Source organism: Erythrolamprus reginae, chromosome 3, assembly GCF_031021105.1.
Source record: "Erythrolamprus reginae isolate rEryReg1 chromosome 3, rEryReg1.hap1, whole genome shotgun sequence".
NCBI classification, from domain to species: domain Eukaryota; kingdom Metazoa; phylum Chordata; class Lepidosauria; order Squamata; family Dipsadidae; genus Erythrolamprus; species Erythrolamprus reginae.
The window spans coordinates 241,475,834-241,498,501 of record NC_091952.1 but is presented as its reverse complement, the minus strand read 5'-3'; the positions used below and the strand labels follow the sequence as shown (position 1 = coordinate 241,498,501).

General features: G+C 43.1%; 1 protein-coding gene across 3 annotated transcripts in view; it reads right to left on the bottom strand.

Moving 5' to 3' along the window:
- Nucleotides 1-6,203: 6,203 nt before the first annotated feature.
- The window catches only part of ZHX2 (zinc fingers and homeoboxes 2), a 46,516-nt gene continuing 30,051 nt past the window's right edge, over nt 6,204-22,668 (bottom strand). For all 3 annotated transcript variants that reach the window (XM_070748273.1, XM_070748274.1, XM_070748275.1), the window contains exons 2-3: nt 19,652-22,215; nt 6,204-6,691 (exon numbers count right to left, since the gene is read on the bottom strand). In XM_070748273.1, the coding sequence (XP_070604374.1) occupies nt 19,656-22,055 (2,400 nt within the window). In that variant the 5' untranslated portion in view covers nt 22,056-22,215 and the 3' untranslated portion in view covers nt 6,204-6,691; nt 19,652-19,655. The remainder of the gene's footprint in view (nt 6,692-19,651; nt 22,216-22,668) is intronic.

The window sequence follows — 22,668 nt, the reverse complement described above, 5'->3', positions numbered from 1 at the left end:
AATGTTGGCTCTGGAATTATGGGAGTTGAAGTCCAAAAAGTCATAAAGGGGCCATCGTTCCACACCTCCGCATTAGCCGAACTGCCCAAGATTCTAAACTAAGGATACAAACGAACAAAGCAAATAGAAATATACATAGATACAAATTCAGCCGTTAGGAAATGATGCTTCTGCAAAATGGGAAGTGCTGTACTCAATAATTTTCAAGGCTTAGTTTTTCTCCTTCACCATTTCTTCATGCCCTGCCAGCGCTCCTTCAAATCAGTGACTGGTTTGATAAACTGAGATGGAGTGATTTCACTGTTGTGTGCAACTAATTAACAATTCCTTTAAACTCCGAGGCAAACCAGTCCTTGATGATGTTTCCGGTCGTGCAGAAATATGTCGGCAAAGGAATCAGTTAGCACCAGTTTCTTGATTCTTTATCAATCTGGCCTTGGTTTTTATTTACATCTAATAAGATGACAAAAGACCCAGATTATGTGACTTGTAATTGTTTGTTTAGTTTTTTAAAAAAATTAGGAACCCACTTTTAAAAACGATGTTGGATACTCTTCTGTTTCTATGAGTTGTTACCCAGAAACGACAAGAGGTCAGAATGATGTGCATAACTCAGCCTTCGGTTGCTCAGATTTCTCCACCAAAAGACCCCAAGCAATCATTTTAAATTACCTTTTTGGGTGTTGCTACTTAAAAAGAAGTTGTGGGCTTGCATAGCTCCCCCCCTGCCCCGAATGCTGTGCTTTAGATGTTAACCGAAGAAGCATATTGCAAATATTATTTTGGCCAAAGCCTGTTTGCGAAGCAAGATCTAGAATACCCGGTAGGTTAAAATCCAGGATTTTGGATTGCTTGCATTTTGAGAAAAAAATATTGGTCAACTTGCAGACAGCTAATGTTTCTTATGCATGCTGCATTTTTGCAGTTTTCACATCAAAGGTCAGAGATTGCTTCCTTAATATGGCAATTAGTAGGATTGTATAAATGTCATCGTTTTAGATTAAAATAATAATAAAAGGAGGAATCGAGATTAGGACACTTCTCCCGGTCATGCTGTCTTATTATTATTATTGATACGAATTCCTTGACTTGGGGGGAAAAATATCTCCAAATGAAATTCTCCCATTGTTGGAAACGAATCCGGTAGTTCTTCAGAAAGGTATTGCTTGGATATTACAGGAGGAGGTCGAATTGGACCTTTCTGTTGGATCAAATGAATAATGAAAAGAATAATAATTGCTTTTCTTAACTTCCTGGCATTTTGCTCCGTGAAAGAGGTGATCTGATGAACAGAACAGCAATTTAGCTCTTCAACTGTGGGAACTGATAATGACAATTTACTTCACGTTTGCAGGAACATGAGACATCAGTTCCTAATGTGTTCCACCCGTACCACCATAAAATAGGAAAAAAACGGAGATTAGGTTTGTTTGTTTAACTCTGAATATCAGGAAGGAGCCTTAAATCGGCGTTTCCCAACCTTGGCAACTTGAAGATATTTGGACTTCAACTCCCAGAATTCCCCAGCCAGCGAATGCTGGCTGGGGAATTCTGGGAGTTGAAGTCCAGATATCTTCAAGTTGCCAAGGTTGGGAAACACTGCCCTAGATAACCAGGTTCCCACATACATGGTATGTGGGAATGCCTTGATAGTGACTTGTCATCTAGCTACACCTTGTAGTAATTCAGATAGGCGAGGACAGGTGAGGGAAGGCAGTTCTATCCCCAAAATTGGAATTGGTTCTTTGCATCTCCACATCAACAGATCTGGGCATGTGGAAATTCAATCTATTAAGGAGACCGCCTCTAGGTACATTTTTCTTGAAATGCTGGTTTCTCAGAAGCAATGATTTCATTCAAAAATTGGTCTGCAACAGTCAAGCCCATATTGCTTTCCTAAATGTAATTCACTCTTAATGACTCTTCAGCATTGCTTTGTTCCCCTGAAGCACTTTATTCCGGGTTTTAAGTTGATAATGTCAAGGGCGGATTCTGTTGTGAAACAGGTACCTCTATTCTTTTGTATAGAGAACTTCTTTTTGTAACTAAATTCTTTTTTTTTTGTTCTTGTCATTGGTAAAGTTTTAAATTAAAGCTGTAAAACTCTAACTGATTGTTCATTTTGGTTCTGTTATCTTTTGATATTGCCCTCTTGTAATTTCGAGAGTTTTTAAACCCACCAAAGGGTGCTGAAAACAATTTGAACAGGCATTTTTCCTGGTTTTGGGGAAAAAAATAGCATTCTCCTTTTCTACTAAACCACATAGGTAAAGGTTCCCCTCACACCTATGCGCTAGTCGTTCCTGACCCTAGGGGGCGATGCTCATCTCTGTTTCAAAGCCAGAGAGCTAGCACTGTCTGACCATATCTTTGTGGTTGTTCTGTCCGGGCGGATCAATTATCTTTAAAAAATTTTTTTTAATTTTTGTATTGATTTTTATAACAACAATATATCAATAAAACATTCACACAACACTTAAAAATGTGTTAGTATTCAAAGTGCCCACCACCAAACAACATCCATACCCCTCCACCAAAATGAGGGCATATTTTCTATATATTATTTTAACTTGAGAGCAATATATTTACATATTATAAAGTAATTCTAATTTATTCTCTATACCTTGGTCTCGAATTCTACTGACCACATATCCTCTTACCTTGACCCATTGTCCCATCAGTTCCCGCAGATTAGTTTCATCCTCTTATCCATAATCTCAAATTGAATATGATCCACCATGTACCAATACTAATTTTGTATTGTCCATTTTGTCGCATCCTTCCAGCCTAGGGCTATTACCGCCTGAGCGCTTTCTATCACTGCTTCTTTTATTTCTCTAAATTCTCCCATCTCATTGCTTTTAACTAATACCGCCATTTCCTTTGTAATTATCAGAAATAAAGACCCACACACGTTTCAAAAGTACCCATAGGGAAAGTCTATTGGTAAAACAATTTCTGCAATACAAGGGTTAACACAAGGAATTTCATGCTGGTTGGGTTTCTTTAATTAGCAGATCAGGAAAGTCTGGGATGCCAGCAAGATAGAGTCATAAATCTCCACTAACGATGTGTCTTGGGTTTTTAGCTACACTCACAGTCCAGAGTTTAACAGCTTATGCAACAGGCAGGAATCAAAGTCCATGGGAGCAGAAGACGTCTCAGCTTCGAGGCACCATTGTCCATTGTGAAGAACGTTGTTTGCCACACCCCTTTCCCATCAGCCTGTACTGCCAAGGTGTGGCCAAATGTTCCAAAGATCTATTCAACGCCAATAATCCCTTCTTATGAGATATTCATGTCTAGATCTCATTCTCCTTACCCTTGCATCTAACGGGGTCCTGATCCTCAAAGTCCTCATCGTCCTCTGAATCAGACAATACCATAATTGGGGGTTCTACGGTCTTTGGTAGTTCCCCAGTCTCCAATTCCCCTTCACTCTCACTCTCAGACTTCAGATGGCAAGAACACTAGCCTGCGATGCCAGTACTCGTCCGTCTTCTGGTCCTTGAAATCCGTGACCAGCTGAACCGGATGTGGACTACATACTCACAACAGTGGTCATTTGGCTGACATGACTAAACGCTAAAGGAGCACGGGATGCCGTTACTTTCCCACCAAAGGTGGGCCCTGTTTTTCTACTTGTATTTTTTACAAGTGCTTTCGAACGGCTAGGTTGGCAGAAGCCGGGCCAAGTAACGCCAGCTCATTCCATTACATGGTGCTAGGGATTCCAACCGCTGAACTGCCGACCTGATTGGCAAGCTAAGCATCTTAGCTGCCGCATCCCTTACTTTGCCATTAAACCATATAGTGCAGTGATGGCTAACCATTTTGCTGTTGTGTACCAAAAGAGTGGGGTGTGTGTGTGAGCATGGCCCCTCCTGTGCACATGTCTTATGCTCCGAAAAATACGGTAATTTTTGTCATTCACATTTCATCTTATCCCTTCATTTGCATCCTTTCTTTAATAATTCTATTCCACCATCCCTTTGGTATGTGTAACTCTTATTCCATGGCGAGTTGGTTGTGGTGAGTTGTCTTGTGGCAAATTGGCTGCAGCGAGTGGTCTTAGACCCCAGTTTTGGCCAAGGATTTTTCTAACATGTAGTGCTCAGAAGCTATATTCTAGATATCTAATTCAGACTAAAAAGGAACAACCTTAAACCACAGCACCTGTCTTTTCCTCTGATAAAATTTATCATTAAATCATTTAACATTATCAGGGGTGTTTTGTTTTTACCCAAATTTTCAGGTTGTTAATGCTGGATAATTGAGTTGTCCACCTGTTACACAGAAGACCTAACATCCTGGTGTCTTCTAAATGAGTTGGACTCAGTCTGAAATACAAATTACAGTGGTACTTCTACTTACGAGCTGAATTTGTTCCGTGACTAGGTTCTTAAGTAGAAAAGTTTGTAAGAAGAAGCATTTTTTTCCATAGGAATCAATGTAAAAGGAAATAATGCATGCGATTGGGGAAACCACAGGGAGGGTGGAGGCCCTGTTTCCTCCCAGGAGATTCCTAGAAAGGCCCCATGGAGGCTTCTCCCCGCCTTTTCCAGCCCTGTTTCCTCGCAGGAGATTCCTAGAGAGGCCTCACAGAGGCTTCTCCCCGCCTTTTCCAGCACTATATCCTCCCAGGAGATTCCTAGAGAGGCCCCATGGAGGCTCCTCCCTGCCTTTTCCAGTTACAGTTTCGGAGGCTCAGGTTTTTAAGTGGAAAATGGTTCTTGGGAAGAGGCAAAAAAATCTTGAACACCCGGTTCTTATTTAGAAAAGTTCATAAGTAGGGGTGTTCTTAGGTAGAGGTACCACTGTAGTGCTTAAAAAAACACATGCAAGAGAAAAATCTTACAACAACATTGTTTTACTGAATCAGGACAAACAATTGTTAGAAAAGTGTCTCTTTAATTAAAATCTAGCATTAAGGTTAAGCAGGGTGTATTGGAGGAAAATGGAACATTGTCTCCAAACCATGCGAAAGTCATCTACATTTTTTTTAATCAAAGAGAGGCGGCAATTCAATATTTCTCCCTCTCTTCTCAGCAGTCACCGAAGAACAAAAGTGCTAGAAGCTATAATCTAACTCAAAACTCACCAACAAAAATATAACAATAATTCATAAACAAGTTAAGGTATAAAGCTTGAGCCCTCTGTTGCAAATTGTTTCAGATTGTACTACCAGTAGTAAAAAAAAAAAAAGAACTTGGATCAAGCAAGCAGCACTTGGTTTCTCTAGTGCGCTGGCTCCAACTGTTTGGCACAAGGTGAATTATTGGGTGCATTAACAGATTTGTTCTCCCAATTTGACGAAGATTAATTCCCATTCAAAGAGATGAAGGCCCACCAGCCAACGTGTAAATTGTGTGAAAAAAGCAGATGCGTAAAACGTAAACGAGATGAATTGCAAACAAATTGTTTGAGGAAGGGCAAATGTGCAAAACGAGATGAATACAACTTCCTCTGAAACAAATGGTCATCATCCATTGAGTCACCTTGATTCCCGATGGAAGTCCTTGCAGTTTTTCTTGGCAACGTTGTCAGAAGTAGCTTGTCAATGTCTTCTTCCTAGAGAATGACTGGCCCAAAGTTACCCAGTTGGCTTTGTGCCTAGGGCAGAACTAAAACTCGCAGTCCCCGGGCTTCCAATCCAATTAATCACTGCGCCTAGCTTATGCCCTGTTCCCCAAAATAAGACGTCCCTTGATAATTCCGAATACCTCCAGAACTGTCTTCTGCTGCACGAATCCCAGCATCTGATAAGGTCTCACAAAATTGGCCTTCTCTGGGTCCCGTCGACTAAGCGATGTCGTCTGGCAGGCCCCAGGGGAAGAGCCTTCTCTGTGGCGGCCCCGGTCCTCTGGAATCAACTCCCTCCAGAGATCAGAACTGCCCCCACCTGCCTTGTCTTTCGCAAATTACTTAAGACTCACCTGTATCGCCAGGCATGGGGGAATTGAGACATCTCCCCCAGGCTTTTATAGTTTTATGTATGGTATGCGTGGGTTGCATAGTTTTTTAAATGATGGGTTTTTTAGATGTTTTTTAATATTAGATTTGTTTACATTGTAACACTTTTATTATTGTTGTTGTGAGCCACCCCGAGTCTTCGGAGAGGGGCAGCATATAAATCTAATAAATTATTGTTATTATTATTATAATAAGCCCAATCAGAGTTGTAAAACCATATTAAGACAAGGTTTTATCTTTGGGGAAACACGGTAGTATATTTTAATGATAGAAATTAATGCAGTAGGCCAAAATGTTTCCAAATTATTAGAAGGGTAGAGACAGGAATTGTAGGAAATGGATTGGACGAAAGACTGCTTTCAGACGACAATGATCTATTTACAAAAAAGGTAGCAAAAAAAAAAAATCTTTGCAGTGTAAGTATACAAAAAGTCATCAAGAAACGGAGAAAGCAACAAATTACAGGGAAAGTATATACAAGGACCTCATTGTTTCTTCTTTTTAGAAAAATCCCCCAGGTGGGACTTTTGTCACGTGAAACTTCTCCAAAAAAGCCAGAAATGATCTCTTCTTCTTCCACCTTGACCGTGTGATTCTGGAGTCCAAACGTGACTACTGTATATCCTACTTCCAACGACCTTCTGTGATCCCAGGGTTAGCCACCGTGTGCTCTCTCACGAGAGTGAAAAGATAAGGACTAGAATGCTGAATGAAATGCCTATAAAAATGAGAAAAAGCAAATCTTAGCTGGAAGTTACAGCAAGCCGGAAAGTTGTGAATTTTAATGTTAATATAAAAACAAACATTTTTTTTATTATTCCAGGATAAAATGAAATGGAACGGACCCACTGTATGTAGCTCGGTTAGGAGACATGGAAACATAGAATCCTGACGGCAGAAAAAGACATCATGGTCCATCTAGTCTGCCCTTATACTATTTTCTGTATTTTATCTTAGGATGGATATATGTTTATCCCAGGCATGTTTAAATTCAGTTACTGTGGATTTATCTACCACGTCTGCTGGAAGTTTGTTCCAAGGATCTACTACTCTTTCAGTAAAATAATATTTTCTCACGTTGCTTTTGATCTTTCCCCCAACTAACTTCAGATTGTGTCCCCTTGTTCTTGTGTTCACTTTCCTATTAAAAACACTTCCCTCCTGAACCTTATTTAACCCTTTAACATATTTAAATGTTTCGATCATGTCCCCCCTTTTCCTTCTGTCCTCCAGACTATACAGATTGAGTTCATTAAGTCTTTCCTGATACGTTTTATGCTTAAGACCTTCCACCATTCTTGTAGCCCGTCTTTGGACCCGTTCAATTTTGTCAATATCTTTTTGTAGGTGAGGTCTCCAGAACTGAACACAGTATTCCAAATGTGGTCTCACCAGCGCTCTATATAAGGGGATCACAATCTCCCTCTTCCTGCTTGTTATACCTCTAGCTATGCAGCCAAGCATCCTACTTGCTTTTCCTACTGCCCGACCGCACTGCTCACCCATTTTGAGACTGTCAGAAATCACGACCCCTAAATCCTTCTCTTCTGAAGTTTTTGCTAACACAGAACTGCCAATGCAATACTCAGATTGAGGATTCCTTTTCCCCAAGTGCATTATTTTACATTTGGAAACATTAAACTGCAGTTTCCATTGCTTTGACCATTTATCTAGTAAAACTAAATCAGTTACCATATTACAGACCCCTCCAGGAATATCAACCCTATTGCACACTTTAGAGTCGTCGGCAAATAGGCAAACCTTCCATACCAAACCTTCCCCTATGTCACTCACAAACATATTAAAAAGAATAGGACCCAGAACAGACCCTTGTGGCACACCGCTTGTAACCTGTCTCTGCTCAGGAGACATAGCACGTTCTTTGATATTGGAATCCAACCCTTACTTGGCATGCAAATTGGCTAAATTCCATGCATGCAAACAATTAACACACTTCTTATTGCATTATTATTATTATTATTATTATTATTTATTAGATTTGTATGCCGCCCCCCTCCACAGACTCAGGGTGGCTCTGCAGACTCGGGGTGTCTTCACGTTGCTAGGAAGTGACTTCTCATGACAATTAGTATTTTGGCCATGTAATGGGATGTGCACAAAAAAAATGAGTAGAAATTGGGTATTTAGGAAAATTATCGAATGTGCAGAGTTAGATATGATGACGAGGCGGTTGAATAACCAGGAAGAATCAGAATTTTATAAAATTTGGCAGATGGTCTATATCTGGTGGAATAAAAAAATGCTTAATGATGTTAAAATAAATAGTTAAATAGTTAAATTTATTAGATTGGAATATGCTATGATAGAGTTTTGTTATAGATGTGTTTATTTGTCTGAACTGATCTAATCTATAATAGTTTTTCCTTTTTTGTATTAAGAAGACTTCTATTTTGAGTGGAGCAATTGTAGCTCCTTTTCATGTTTTGTGTTTTGTATGGTCTTGTTATGTTTGTAATGTTTTGTTTTTTTAATTTGAAAATAATAAAAATATTTTAAAAAATGAGTAGAAATTGCAAGTTAAAAAATTCGTCGATGTGAAGAAGAGAATCTGGAAGCTGCATCGGGTACAGAATAACACATTATACCTCCATTCTGCATTGGATGCCAGTCTGTTTCCAGAGCCAATTCAAGGTTCTAGTTTTGATTTTTAAAGCCCTACATACAGTGATGGGATGTCAAAATTTTTACTGCCATGCTGTAGGTGTCGTTTGATGGCCATGTGACCGGGTAGGTGTGGCTTGATGGCCAAGTGACCAGGTGGGAGTGGCTTGACAGTCATGTGACTGAGGGGTTGGCTTAAAGGTCATGTGACTGGGTGGGAGTGGCTTACCGACCAAGACAACTTTAAGACTTGTGGACTTCAACTCCCAGAGCTGGCTGAGGACTTCTGGGAGTTGATGTCCACAAGTTGAAGTCCACAACTTGGAATACTGTGTTCAGTTCTGGGAACCTCACCTACAAAAAGATATTGACAAAATTGAACGGGTCCAAAGACGGGCTACAAGAATGCTGGAAGATCTTAAGCATAAAACTTATCAGACTTAATGAACTCAATCTGTATAGTCTGGAGGACAGAAGGAAAAGGGGGGACATGATCGAAACATTTAAATATGTTAAAGGGTTAAATAAGGTTCAGGAGGGAAGTGTTTTTAATAGGAAAGTGAACACAAGAACAAGGGGACACAATCTGAAGTTAGTTGGGGGAAAGATCAAAAGCAACATGAGAAAATATTATTTTACTGAAAGAGTAGTAGATGCTTGGAACAAACTTCCAGAAGATGTGGTAGATAAATCCACAGTAACTGAATTTAAACATGCCTGGGATAAACATATCCATCCTAAGATAAAATACAAAAAATAATATAAGGGCAGACTAGATGGACCATGAGGTCTTTTTCTGCCGTCAGACTTCTATGTTTCTATGTTTCTAACTTTAAGACTTGTGGATTTCAACTCCCAGAGCTGACTGAGGACTTCTGGGAGTTGATGTCCACAAGTTGAAGTCCACAACTTTAAGACTTGTTAAGGGAGTTGAAGTCCACAACTTTAACACTTGTGGACTTCAACTCCCAGAAGTCCTCAGCCAGCTCTGGGAGTTGAAGTCCACAAGTCTTAAAGTTATTAATGTTGGAGACCCCTGAACTAGGGAGCTACACATGGCGGATCCTAAGTAGTGGTTCCTTTTGTCTCTCTGGATGTCCGTCAAGGCCTACTTGTGCCATTAGGCCTGGGGACTCAGGAGAACTGCTGAAATATTGAGATGTCTCCCCTATTATTAATACTGTACCTGCTTTCAACCCAAAATGGGTTTTTTTCCTTTTACTTTTTTTAAAAAAATAATCTTAAACTTTTAATAATGTTATTCACAATTATTGTGTATGTATGGTTTGTTTTTCGTCTGGGTGTATGCTGCCTACCTGTTTGTGAGGAGGGTAACTTATAAATCTGGTGAAAAACGAATATAAAAAAAGAAATATACACACCTACAAATGAGATAGGAAAAAAGGAATGTGATGAAATGTAGTTCACACCATTCAATAAGCCACTCAAAACCTTTTTATTCTTGCCAATCATCCTTGCTTCAACCAAATCCAGATAAGGTTTCCTACGCTATCTTGATTCATTAAACTCCCCATCTCTTTCATTCTAAGCAAAAAAATCATCCAATCCTGATCATGTCATCCACAATCATGACTTTCAATTTTATCCAATCACAGAAACAGAAACATCGAAGATTGACAGCAGAAAAAGACCATCTAAATCTGCCCTTATACTATTTCATGTATTTTATCTTAGGATGGATATGTGTTTATCCCAGGCATGTTTAAATTCAGTTACTATAAATTTACCAACCACGTCTGCTGGAAGTTTGTTTCAAGCATCTACTAATCTTTCAGTAAAATAATAGAGAAGGCTTTGTCCCCAGGTCCCGCCAAACGACATTGTCTAGTTGACGGAACCTGAAGAAGGCCGACTCTGCAGGACTTAACCGGTCACTGGATACATGTGGCAGTAGGCGGTCCCGCCAAGTACAGTGATCCCTCGTTTTTCGCGGGGATGCTTTCCAAGACAACCCGTGAAAAATGAATTTCCGTGAAGTAGAGGAAATACATTTTTTAATGTATTTAATGAGTATGTGGACTTTTAAAACCTACCCTTTGCATTAAACAGTCATTCTATAATGTTTCTCAGCTGGGACTACATGTATCCTACCAGTTTCTTTAATAGAGTACAGTAGTACTGTAGAAGAATTTTATGAATTTTTAATGGATTTAAAATTTCCAATGGATTTAATGGATTCAATCCCCCTTTGAAAACCCATGAAGTAGCAAATCCGCAAAAGATGAACCGCGAAGTAGCGAGGGATTGCTGTATACAGATATTAGCATTATATTAGCCTTAAAGTCACAATATCTATATTATATTAATTATACACCAGACTATAATTTGTCTCAAGTATATAAATCCGGTCCAAAGCCATGTAGGGGATATGCTATATGTTTGCCACCTTGAGTTATTTGTAGTAATAATAAAGACAGGATACAAATAAAATCTCCAAGCGTGGCATGATACAATATCATGGATAATCATGACAATAATAATAAAAATAACAATTAAGTACAGAACACAACTTTACACGTCTGGAACAAAAGCAGGATATACATTTAACCATTTTGTGTGACAGCCATGTACCTTACAGAGCCAAGGTGGCGCAGTGGGTAGAGTGCTGTACTGCAGGCCACTAAAGCTGACCACTAGATCTGCAGGTTAGCGGTTCAAATTTTACCACCGGCTCAAGGTTGACTCAGCCTTCCATCCTTTCGAGATGGGTAAAATGAGGACCCGGATTGTGGGGGCAATAGGCTGGCTCTATTGCTAACATATTGTAAGCCGTCCTGAGTCTAAGGAGAAGGGCGGCATAAAAATAAAATCAATCAATCAATCAATCAATCAATCAATCAATCGATTCTACTGAGCTAGCTACGGTAGCTAGTCTTTTGTGGACAAACAACATTGTTGTGGCACTTGAACGCTAAGCCCACTTGTTGCAGGAACAAAATGAAAAATGCTTTTAAAAAAAAATGAAATCACAGTCTCTGCAAATATGTTGCAGGGAACATCTCTGAATTTAATATGCACAGGAAATACATTCCTTGTGGTGTGACCAGAACAATCTAGAACTGAACACACTCAAAACTGTAGAAATGGTGGTAGACTTTAGGAGAAACCCTTCCACCTCTCACAATACTAGACAACACAGTATCAACAGTAGAGACCTTCAAATTCCTAGGTTCTATCATATCTCAAGACCTAAAATGGTCACCTAACATCAAAAACATCATCAAAAAAGCACAACAAAGAATGTTATTTCTGCGCCAACTCAGGAAGCTCAAACTGCCCAAGGAGCTGCTGATACAGTTCTACAGAGGAATCACTGAGTCTGTCATCTGCACCTCCATAACTGTCTGGTTTGATGCTGCAACCCAACAGGACTGACACAGACTTCAGAGGAGAATCAGAACTGCAGAAAAAACAATTGCTGCCAATCTGCCTTCCATTGAGGACCTGTATACTGCAGGATACTGCAGGAGTCAAAAAGAGGGTGGGGGAAATATTTACTGACCCCTCGCATCCTGGACATAAACTGTTTCAACTTCTACCCTCAAAACGTCGCTATAGAGCACTGCACACCAAGACAACTAGACACAAGAACAGTTTTTTCCCGAACGCCATCACTCTACTAAACAAATAATTCCCCCAACACTGTCAGACGTTTTACTAAATCTGCACTTCTATTCTACTAGTTTTTCTCATCATTCCCATCATCCTGTTTCTCCCACTTAGGACTGTATGACTGTAACTTGTTGCTTGTATCCTAATATTTTTATTAATATCAATTGTTTCTTCATTGCTTATTTGACCCCTATGACAATCATTAAGTGTTGTACCACATGATTCTTGACAAATGTATCTTTTTCTTTTATGTACGCTGAGAGCATCTGCACCAAGACAAATTCGTTGTGTGTCCAATCACACTTGGCCAATAAAATTCTATTCTATTAGCCGTTCCAGGGGAACGAGGGACCGTTGCTTAATAACGATCCCTTGTTCTGGCTCCGTGAGCCCAATCTTGGGTACTGGTGATGAGTGTAACTCTGGCCCTGGACTCAGGTTGCTGCTGCTTAATGCCAGGTCGGTGGTAAAAAAAGCTCTCCTCATCCGGGATCTGATCCTGGATGAGGAGGCCGACCTGGCATGTATTACTGAAACCTGGCTGGGCCCAGAGGGAGGTGTTCCTCTCTCTGAAATTTGCCCAGCTGGGTTAAATATGTTAAATTTGCCCAGCTGGGGGGGAGGAGTGGCTATTATAGCCAGGGAGAGCCTTTGCCTACGTGGACTCATTGCTCCGGAAATTGCGGGTTGCGAGTCACTCTTGATGAAGTTGGACCTAGGGGTTCAGGTGGGCTTATTTCTCACGTACCTGCCTCCCAGCTGCGTGTCAAAAGCCCTGCCTGTGCTACTCGAGGAGGTAGCCGGGTTGGCGGTGGAGTTCCCCAGACTTATTGTCTTGGGGGACTTCAACCTGCCGTCACTCGGCGAAACCTCTGGGTTGGCACAGGAGTTCATGGCCACCATGACAGCCATGGACCTGACTCAAGTAGTACGGGGTCCGACTCATGAGGGGGGGCACGCACCCGACATGGTATTCCTTTCCGAGCAACTGAGTAATGGTCTGAGACTAAGGGGCTTAGAAGCAGTGCCTTTGTCATGGTCAGACCATTTTCTACTACGGCTTGACTTCCTGGCTCCAATCCTTCCCCGCAGGGAGGCGGAACCAATTAAGATGTTCCGACCCAGACGCCTGATGGACCCAGAGGGCTTTCAGACGGCGCTTGGGGTTATACCAGAGGCACTTGTCCACAGTTCGGCAGAGTCTCTTGCGAAAGCCTGGAACGAGGCTGCAGCGGAGGCTCTTGACCGGATTGCGCCTTTGCGACCTCTCCGTGGCGCTAGACCCCGTAGAGCTCCATGGTTCAACGAGGAGCTCCGGGAGTTGAAACGCCAGAAGAGACGTCTAGAGAAGCGATGGAGGAAGAGTAGGTCTGAATCTGATCGAACACTTGTAAGAGCTTTTATTAAGACTTACAAAGTGGCGCTCAAGGCGGCAAGATGCGCGTACCATGCCGCCTTGATTGCATCAGCGGAATCCCACCCGGCCGCTCTGTTTAGGGTGACCCGCTCCCTTCTTAATCAGGGGGGAGTTGGGGAGCCCTTGCAGAGTAGTGCCGAGGACTTTAACTCGTTTTTCGCTGATAAAGTCGCTCGGATTCGGGCCGACCTCGACTCCAATTGTATAGCAGAGTCGACTGACAACGAGTCAGTCGAGGTGACTGGGGCACGTACTTGTCCACCTGTCTGGGAAGAGTTTGATCTGGTGACACCTGATGAAGTGGACAAGGCCATTGGAGCTGTGAGTTCCGCCACCTGTTTACTGGATCCGTGTCCCTCCTGGTTGGTCTCGGCCAGCAGGGAGGTGACACGGAGCTGGGCCCAGGAGATTACCAACGCTTCCTTGGGGAGGGGAGTTTTTCCATCACTCTATAAAGAAGCGCTTGTGCGCCCCCTCCTCAAGAAGCCCTCCCTGGACCCAGCTGTGCTTAATAACTACCGTCCAGTCTCCAACCTTCCCTTTATGGGGAAGGTTGTTGAGAAGGTGGTGGCACTCCAGCTCCAGCGGTCCTTGGAAGAAGCCGATTATCTAGGTCCCCAGCAGTCGGGTTTCAGGCCCGGTTACAGCACGGAAACCGCTTTGGTCGCGTTGATGGATGATCTCTGGCGGGCCCGGGACAGAGGTTTATCCTCTGTCCTGGTGCTCCTTGACCTCTCAGCGGCTTTCGATACCATCGACCATGGTATCCTTCTGCGCCGGCTGGAGAGGTTGGGAGTGGGAGGCACTGTTCTTCAGTGGTTCTCCTCCTACCTCTCTGGCCGGTTGCAGTCGGTGTTAGTGGGGGGACAGAGGTCGACTCCTAGGTCTCTCCCTTGTGGGGTGCCTCAGGGGTCGGTCCTCTCCCCCCTGCTATTTAACATCTACATGAAACCGCTGGGTGAGATCATCCAAGGACATGGGGTGAGGTATCATCAATATGCCGATGATACCCAGCTTTACATCTCCACCCCATGCCCAGTCAACGAAGCGGTGGAAGTGATGTGCCGGTGCCTGGAGGCTGTTGGGGCCTGGATGGGTGTCAACAGACTCAAACTCAACCCGGATAAGACGGAGTGGCTGTGGGTTTTGCCTCCCAAGGACAACTCCATCTGTCCGTCCATTACCCTGGGGGGGGAATTATTGACCCCCTCAGAGAGGGTCCACAACTTGGGCGTCCTCCTCGATCCACAGCTCACATTAGAACAACATCTCGCAGCTGTGGCGAGGGGGACGTTTGCCCAGGTTCGCCTGGTGCACCAGTTGCGGCCCTATCTGGACCGGGACTCACTGCTCACAGTCACTCATGCCCTCATCACCTCGAGGTTCGACTACTGTAATGCTCTCTACATGGGGCTACCTTTGAAAAGTGTTCGGAAACTCCAGATCGTGCAGAATGCAGCTGCGAGAGCAGTCATGGGCTTACCCAGGTATGCCCATGTTTCACCATCACTCCGCAGTCTGCACTGGCTGCCGATCAGTTTCCGGTCACAATTCAAAGTGTTGGTTATGACCTTTAAAGCCCTTCATGGCACTGGACCAGAATATCTCCGAGACCGCCTCCTGCCGCACGAATCCCAGCGACCAATTAGGTCCCACAGAGTGGGCCTTCTCCGGGTCCCGTCAACTAAGCAATGTCGGTTGGCGGGCCCCAGGGGAAGAGCCTTCTCTGTGGCGGCACCGGCCCTCTGGAACCAACTCCCCCCGGAGATTAGAACTGCCCCTACTCTTCCTGCCTTCCGCAAACTTCTTAAAACCCACCTTTGCCGTCAGGCATGGGGGAATTGAAACATCCCCCCCCCCTGGGCACGTTGAATTTATATATGGTATGCTTGTGTGTGAGTCTGTTAGTTTGTGGGGTTTTTTAAATCTTTAAAATTTTAAATTGTTGATTACTTACGATTTGTCTTTTTACATGTTGTGAGCCGCCCCGAGTCTTCGGAGAGGGGCGGCATACAAATCCAAGTAATAAATAAATAAATAAAATAAATTCTATAACCAACCTGTAATTATCTTCTGTGTCCAGGAACAACTGTTTTTCCAATAAAGACGGTTTTAATATCTCTTTTAACGAAGTATAATCTGCACTACACAACGGGAAGCTTTGTATTTATTTAAATAGGTTTACAACACATTTCCCCTCTGAACACTCAGGAAGTCTTCGGAGAGGGGCGGCATACAAATCTAATAAATAATAATAAAGATTGACAGGAGGGTGTCTCCTCAATTTATCTCCCACAAACCCCCTGTGAGGTAAGTTCTCTGTCGGGAGAAAACAACTCACCCAAAGCCACCTTCTGAACCTCAAGGACATGCAGAGCTTTGAACTTAGGATTCACTCCCCACACGTACACACACCGGCCGCACACATACACATTCATATTCTATACTCTGCTTCCTTGTAACAATAACCACAAACACCAGATGGAGAGGTGGGATCCAGGAATGAAGACTAGGAGGTGAAGGAAGAAGGATGAAGGTCAAGACTCTGGAGAAAGAGACCAAGGGGACGGGGTTGTGTACAATGTACACAATAGGTGTGCAACATAGGGCAAGCTATAGAGTGAATGGTAATACAGTGGGTTTTTGGGTCTTGGCTCCAAACTCTTTAAGAACCTGGACTTTTTACCTTTTTTAATATACACTACTGAAAAAAATAAAAAATAAAACTTTTTACCTTTTTCAATATACACTGCTCAAAAAACACATCCTAGATGTGAATGAATGAAATATTCTCATTGAATACTTGACAACAAAATGAAATTGTCAATCAGTGTTGCTTCCTAAGTGGACAGTTTGATTTCACAGAAGTTTGATTTATTTGGAGTTATACTGTGTTGCTTAAGTGTTCCCTTCATTTTTTTGTGCAGTATATTAGCAGCTCAGTGAAGCATTCAGGGTCTGAATATAAAATTCTGTAACACACATACCTGAAAACCTTGTCAAGAATTCAGCAGTGCCACGGGATTGATCTAGAGGTCCATGTTAGATAGGGCATAAGAAGAAACCAATTTTTGAGAAGCCTTGTTGACAAATTGGATTAGTTTGCAGGATTACCATGTGTAACCATCTCTCTCCCCCTTCTTACCCAAAGGGCATTGGAGGACTTCAATATCTTGACGGGCTACCTTATCTTAGAGTCTCTGTTTTCCTCATTATGTAATACAGTGTTTCCTCGATTTCCGCGGGTTCGAACTTCGCGAAAAGTCTATACCACGGTTTTTCAAAAATATTAATTAAAAAATACTTTGCGGGTTTTTTCCCTATACCACGCCAAACTTTCATCTGCTTTTAATAAATATTTTTTTAAATAAACTTTAATAAATAAACATGGTGAGTAATAATCTAAATGGTTGCTAAGGGAATGGAAAATTGCAATTTTGGGGTTTAAAGTGTTATGGGAAGGCTTGTGATACTGTTCATAGCCAAAAATAGTGTATTTACTTTCGCATCTCTACTTCGCGAAAATTCGACTTTCGCGGGCAGTCTTGGAACGCATCCCCCGCGAAAAGCGAGGGAACACTATATATAAATAAACAATAATAATTCTACCCACTCCGCAGTGGCAGGGTCAATTTTTTTTTGAGCCGAGTAAGCAAAATCAATCTTCGAAGTATTACCAACTCTTATCATCTCTCCTACTTTTTGCTTTTCGGTCAATGCATTACTGTATAACTGCATTTATACCACAAGCTGCAATTTAAGAATCAAGGGTCCTTTTTTAGGTGTTGAAAATTGTTTCTCAGCAAGGAAGATCAAAACAAAACCAAACCTTCCCCAGGCTGTATTTGCACCAATTATTAACACTGTTTGTTCAAAGGCTAAAAAACAACTGCAAAACAGAAAGAGTCTTTTTAAAAAAAATAAAAGAGGCAGAAAAATAACTTCTGATTTTGCTGTATACCGTATTTTTCAGAGTATATAACATACCTTTTAACTCCCTAAAAGAGGCTGAAAATTTAGATGCGTCCTATACTATGAATGTAGCTTTTTTCGAAGCTGTTTTTTCCAGCCCTAACTTGGAGCTAACGATCTTCCCAGTTCTTACCTTGCAGGTTCTTTCACTGTTACTCTTTGTGAAGAATGTTTTCCAAGCCCTAAGTCTTTGCAGGGATTTTTTTCATTGTTCTAACTTGCTTCAAATGTTTGTTCTCAGCTCCAACCGGGTGCTAATGATGTTCCCAGCTCTTACCCGCTTGCAAGCTCTTTCATTGTTACTCTCTGTCAAGAATGTTTTCCAAGCCCTAAGTCTTTGCAGGTTTTTTAAAAAAAATTTCTAACTTGCTCCAAATGTTTCTTTCCAGCCCTAACCAGGTGCTAACGATGTTCCCAGCATTTACCCACTTGCACGCTCTTTCATTATTAATCTCTGCAAAGAATACTTTCCAAGCCCTAAATCTTTGCAGGTTTTTTTCATTGCTCTAACTTGCTCCAAATGTTTCTTTCCAGCCCTAACCAGGTGCTAACTATGTTCCCAACTCTTACAGGCTTGCAAGCTCTTTCATTGTTACTCTTTGCGAAGAATGTTTTCCAAGCCCTAAGACTTTGCAGGGTTTTTTCCCCCATTGCTCTAACTTGCTCCACATGTTTCTTCCCAGCCCTAATAATTTTCCCAGGTCTTACTGGCTTGCAAGCTCTTTCATTGCTACTCTCTCTGAATAAGGTTTTTTTAAAGCCCTAACCAGGAGATAAAATAATGTGCTATTTTCCTTCCCCAAAACTAGGTTGCGTCTTATACTCTGGCGAGTCTTAAACTCTGAAAAATATGGTAACTCTGTTTCCACAAGGGCTTTAGTAAGCTTTCTTTTAAAAATGAAAACTGAGGATTTTGGCAATTATTGATTCTCTTGGAAGGCAAATTTATAACAAATTATTCTGCCAGATGAAACAGGCAACCGACCCAACTTAGAATGAAATGTCGGGAGAGCTTCTATGTTCCAAATTCATTTCTTCTAGAGCAAGGGTCTCCAAACTTGGCAACTTTTCAGATCTGTGGATTTCCACTCCCAGAATTCCTTACCCAGCCACTGGAAATTCTGGGGGTCCACAAATCTTAAAATTACCAAGTTTGGCAAGTCCTGTTTCTAGAGTTTCACTCTGCACATCCAAAAAAACCTCTACTCAAATACAGTGATACCTCATCTTACAAACCCCTCATCATACAAACTTTTAAAGATACAAACCCGGGGTTTAAGATTTTTTTGCCTCTTCTTCCAAACTATTTTCACCTTACAAACCCAAGCTGCTGCCACTGGGATGCCCTGCCTCCGGACTTCTGTTGCCAGTGAAGCACCTGTTTATGCGCTGCTGGGATTCCCCTGAGGCTCCCCTCGCTGGGAAACCCCACCTCCGGACTTCCGTGTTTTTGCAATGCTGCAGGGGAATCCCAGTAGTGCAAAAACGGGCACTTTGCTGGCAATGGAAGTCCGGAGGTGGGGTTTCCAAGCAAGGGGAGCCTCAGCGAAATCGCAGCATCACAAAAACACGGAAGTCTGGAGGTGGGGTTTCGAGGACTTCCGTGTTTTTGCGATGCTGCAATTTCACTGAGGCTCCCCTCACTGGGAAACCCCACCTCTAGACTTCTGTTGCCAGTGAAGCACCTGTTTTTGCACTGCTGGGATTCCCCTGCAGCATCACAAAAACATGGAAGTCCGGAGGTGGGGTTTCCCATGGAGGGAGCCTCCGGGGAATCCCAGCAGTGCAAAATCTGGCGCTTCGGCTGGCAAAAGGGGTGAGTTTTGGGCTTGCACACATTAATCACTTTTCCATTGATTCCTATGGGAAACATTGTTTCATCTTACAAACTTTTCACCTTACAAACCTCGTCCTGGAACCAATTAAGTTTGTAAGATGAGGTATCACTGTACCATGGCAGTGAGAAAATATAAATCAAGAGGAAGGAAGAGACAGGGCTAAAAGTTAGATTGACAAAAGCATCCGTGATATTACCTGTCTAGGTGTCAGCGTTATCACCAGATATACTTTCAGAATCCAAATCTGTTTTGCTTTTAGGTCCCGTTTCGTTCCAGCTCTCTACGCAGACTGAAGCAGCTTCGTCATCTATACTGAGCTGCACCCAATTTACATTGTCAGCCTTTGGTTTTTCTTCACCATCCTGACTATTTTGGCTACTCTGAACATCAGAGTGTTCTGGGCTTTCTGCCCCGAGCTTCCCAACTTTCTGGTTCTCCTTGTTGGGTAGCTGAGCGTCATCATGATTATTCTTTGGCCCAGGTGGCTTTGGACCCTTAGTTTCTGCACATTCATCAGTGGCCTTCTGCTGTTGATACTGGTCTAGCCACTTCAAGGTCCCCATTCTTAGCGAGCTTCTGTTCTCTTTGAACCAACGGACTATTTCCGTCCTGGTGAGTCCTGTCTGAGCTGCCAATTCATCGTACTCCTGTGGGGAAGGCCACTCAGTTCTAACAAACATGTTCTTCAGTAAGCGGATCTGCTCTTGGTTGCTGGGAGCAAAGGCCGTGGAGCCTTTTAGTGAAGACGTTGGAGGTTGGGAGCTGCTGACTGTCTCTGTTTGATTGGTGGCACCGTTGGAAGCAACTGGGTCCTTCTTCTTTACGCTTGATCCCATCGAGTCTAAGATGGCTTGTTCCATACTATCCCTAAGTTTCCTCCGCTCGGCAAACCAGCATTCCACCTCTCTCCTGGTCATCCTGGCATCGGTCCTAAGTCTCTCCAACTCGATATGTGTCGGGAAAGCGTTTTTAAGGAAGCTTTCCTCAAGGATGGCCATTTGTTTTTGAGTTTTCCCTTTGAAGTGCTGGGAAATGAAAGCTGGATAGGGATGGTGGGGTTGGTCCTGTCGGGCGCTACTTAGAGTAAGATGTTCCTTGGCGACAGATTCGCTTGTGATGTGGCTGATTCCCCGCTGATTCCGGTAACGATAGTCGCTGAACCACTTCTTGATTTCACTCCTGGAGAGCCCAGTGACTTCAATGAGTCTGTAAACCTCCGCATCGTCGGGAAACTGGGTGACAATGAAGCTGGACCTCAGAGCAGCGATCTGTTCCTTGGTTTTTTTGCGGTCGCTGCTTGGCGATGGCAATACGGTTGAGTGTGGCACTGTCGATGTGCTTACTGGGGCAGGAGACACGTTTTGCTTGGCCAAGACCTCGATTGGGTTGACATGCTGACGTTTGGCTTCTGGGGCAGCCAGCTGGTTCTGCGCACCCCGTTTCTGACCCTGGTTGGCAGCCACAGTGAGGGTAATTGGGGAAACATTGGATCTGTTGGAGACTTGGGTCAATACTAGGCCAGTCTGACTGAGTATCTGGCAAGGCATGGCTGTCTGAATCAGCGGCTGGGGCATCTTGGCCGTGGCAACGTGGGCTGGGAGAACAGCAATGGTCTGGTGGGTTGGCTGGATGGTGCCATTAAACATCTTCTTCCTTGCCTCTTCCACCTCTTCTGGAGACCAGCTGATGCCGTGCTTCAAACGCTGAGTGGCAAACCAGATCCGAATCTGCTCTTCGGGGTGCTTGGAGGCGGCCGTCAGCCATGACAATTCTGCTTGCGTAGGATACGGAAACTTGTTGAAGGAACTGATCATGGTAGAGTTAGTGTCTAGCGCGGAATTGTATTTGGTACTATTCAGGGGAACGGGGACTTTGGGAACTAGGTTGATATTTGGCGGGAGCTGTACAGAGGGCATCACGTGGGCCAGAATATCTTGAAGGACTTCTGCTCCATTAATACAAGTAATTGGCTCAGTGGTATCTGAAAAAAGTTGAGGAACCCTATCAACATGGTTGTCAATGGAGGCTTCCTTGGCCTCACCTTTAGGCTTTCCTAGGTTAACGATCTGGGCTGCTTTGTTGGTATCGCCTACCCCTTCAGAGTCAGCGGTTTCAATTACACCTGGATTGCCTGTCACCTCAATGGATTGTTCTAAGACGGTCTGATTGTTGAGCTTGATTAGCTTTAGCTTGAAATTGTTTTCTTCTGGATGGAGTTTTGCGTTGTGCTCGGATAAGGAATCGTACTTTTTGGTTGTAAAGTTACATTCGGAGCACACGTATAGGGGGTTGAGAATCACATTGGGATGTTGGGTGTCTATGTGCTCTGTGAATTCGTTCAAGTTCTGGGTGGAGAACGGGCAGTACTTACATTCGTAACCACCGAGGGTTTTCTTCACCGGGTTGGCTGGAGAAGACTTCCCTTCGATCACTTCACAGTCATTCTCATAAACATCCTTGCTGGCTGCCAAATTATTTCCTAAATCCTGCTCGGGAGCACCAGGTGATTTTCCTGCACTGCAGTCCATGGGGTCACTGGACTCTGGTGCTTCAGATGCTCGCACCATACATGGAGTTGTTGACTTCCTTTTGCTTGCCATGACCGCTGTAGATGTGCCCTTGGAAGCAAACAGTCCCAAAGGGGTCCTCTTAAATGCTTTTAGCACTTCCAGGAATAATCCCAGGGTGGACTCTAAAGGAGACTAGCGCCATCTGTAGCTGTCAGCCGTGACCCACCATACAAACTGATCGGCATTACACCTGCATTATAAAACAAGATACACACCGTTAAAATGTGCACATCTTCCTTCTCCCAGAAGGAAAAAGGAGCAATCATGGCCTGCCTTTTTAACCCTACCTTTGGAAAGGCCGAGAGTTGCAAATTATAGGTAGCCTTAGACTTATGGCCACACAGGTTTGCCTAGTGCACCAGTTGCGGCCCTATTTGGATCAGGAGTCTCTGCTCACAGTCCCTCATGCCCTTATCACTTCACGGCTCAATTACAGTAATACGTTCTACATGGGGCTACCCTTGAAAAGTGTTTGGAGACTACAACTGGTTCAGAATGCAGCCGCACAAGCTGTTGTGGGTGTGCCTAGGTACATCTACATCACACCAACACTCCGCCAGCAGCACTAGTTCCAAATCCGTCTCCGGATGCAATTTAAGGTGTTGGCTATCCGTATAAAGCCCTATGTGGCTTAGGGCCAGAC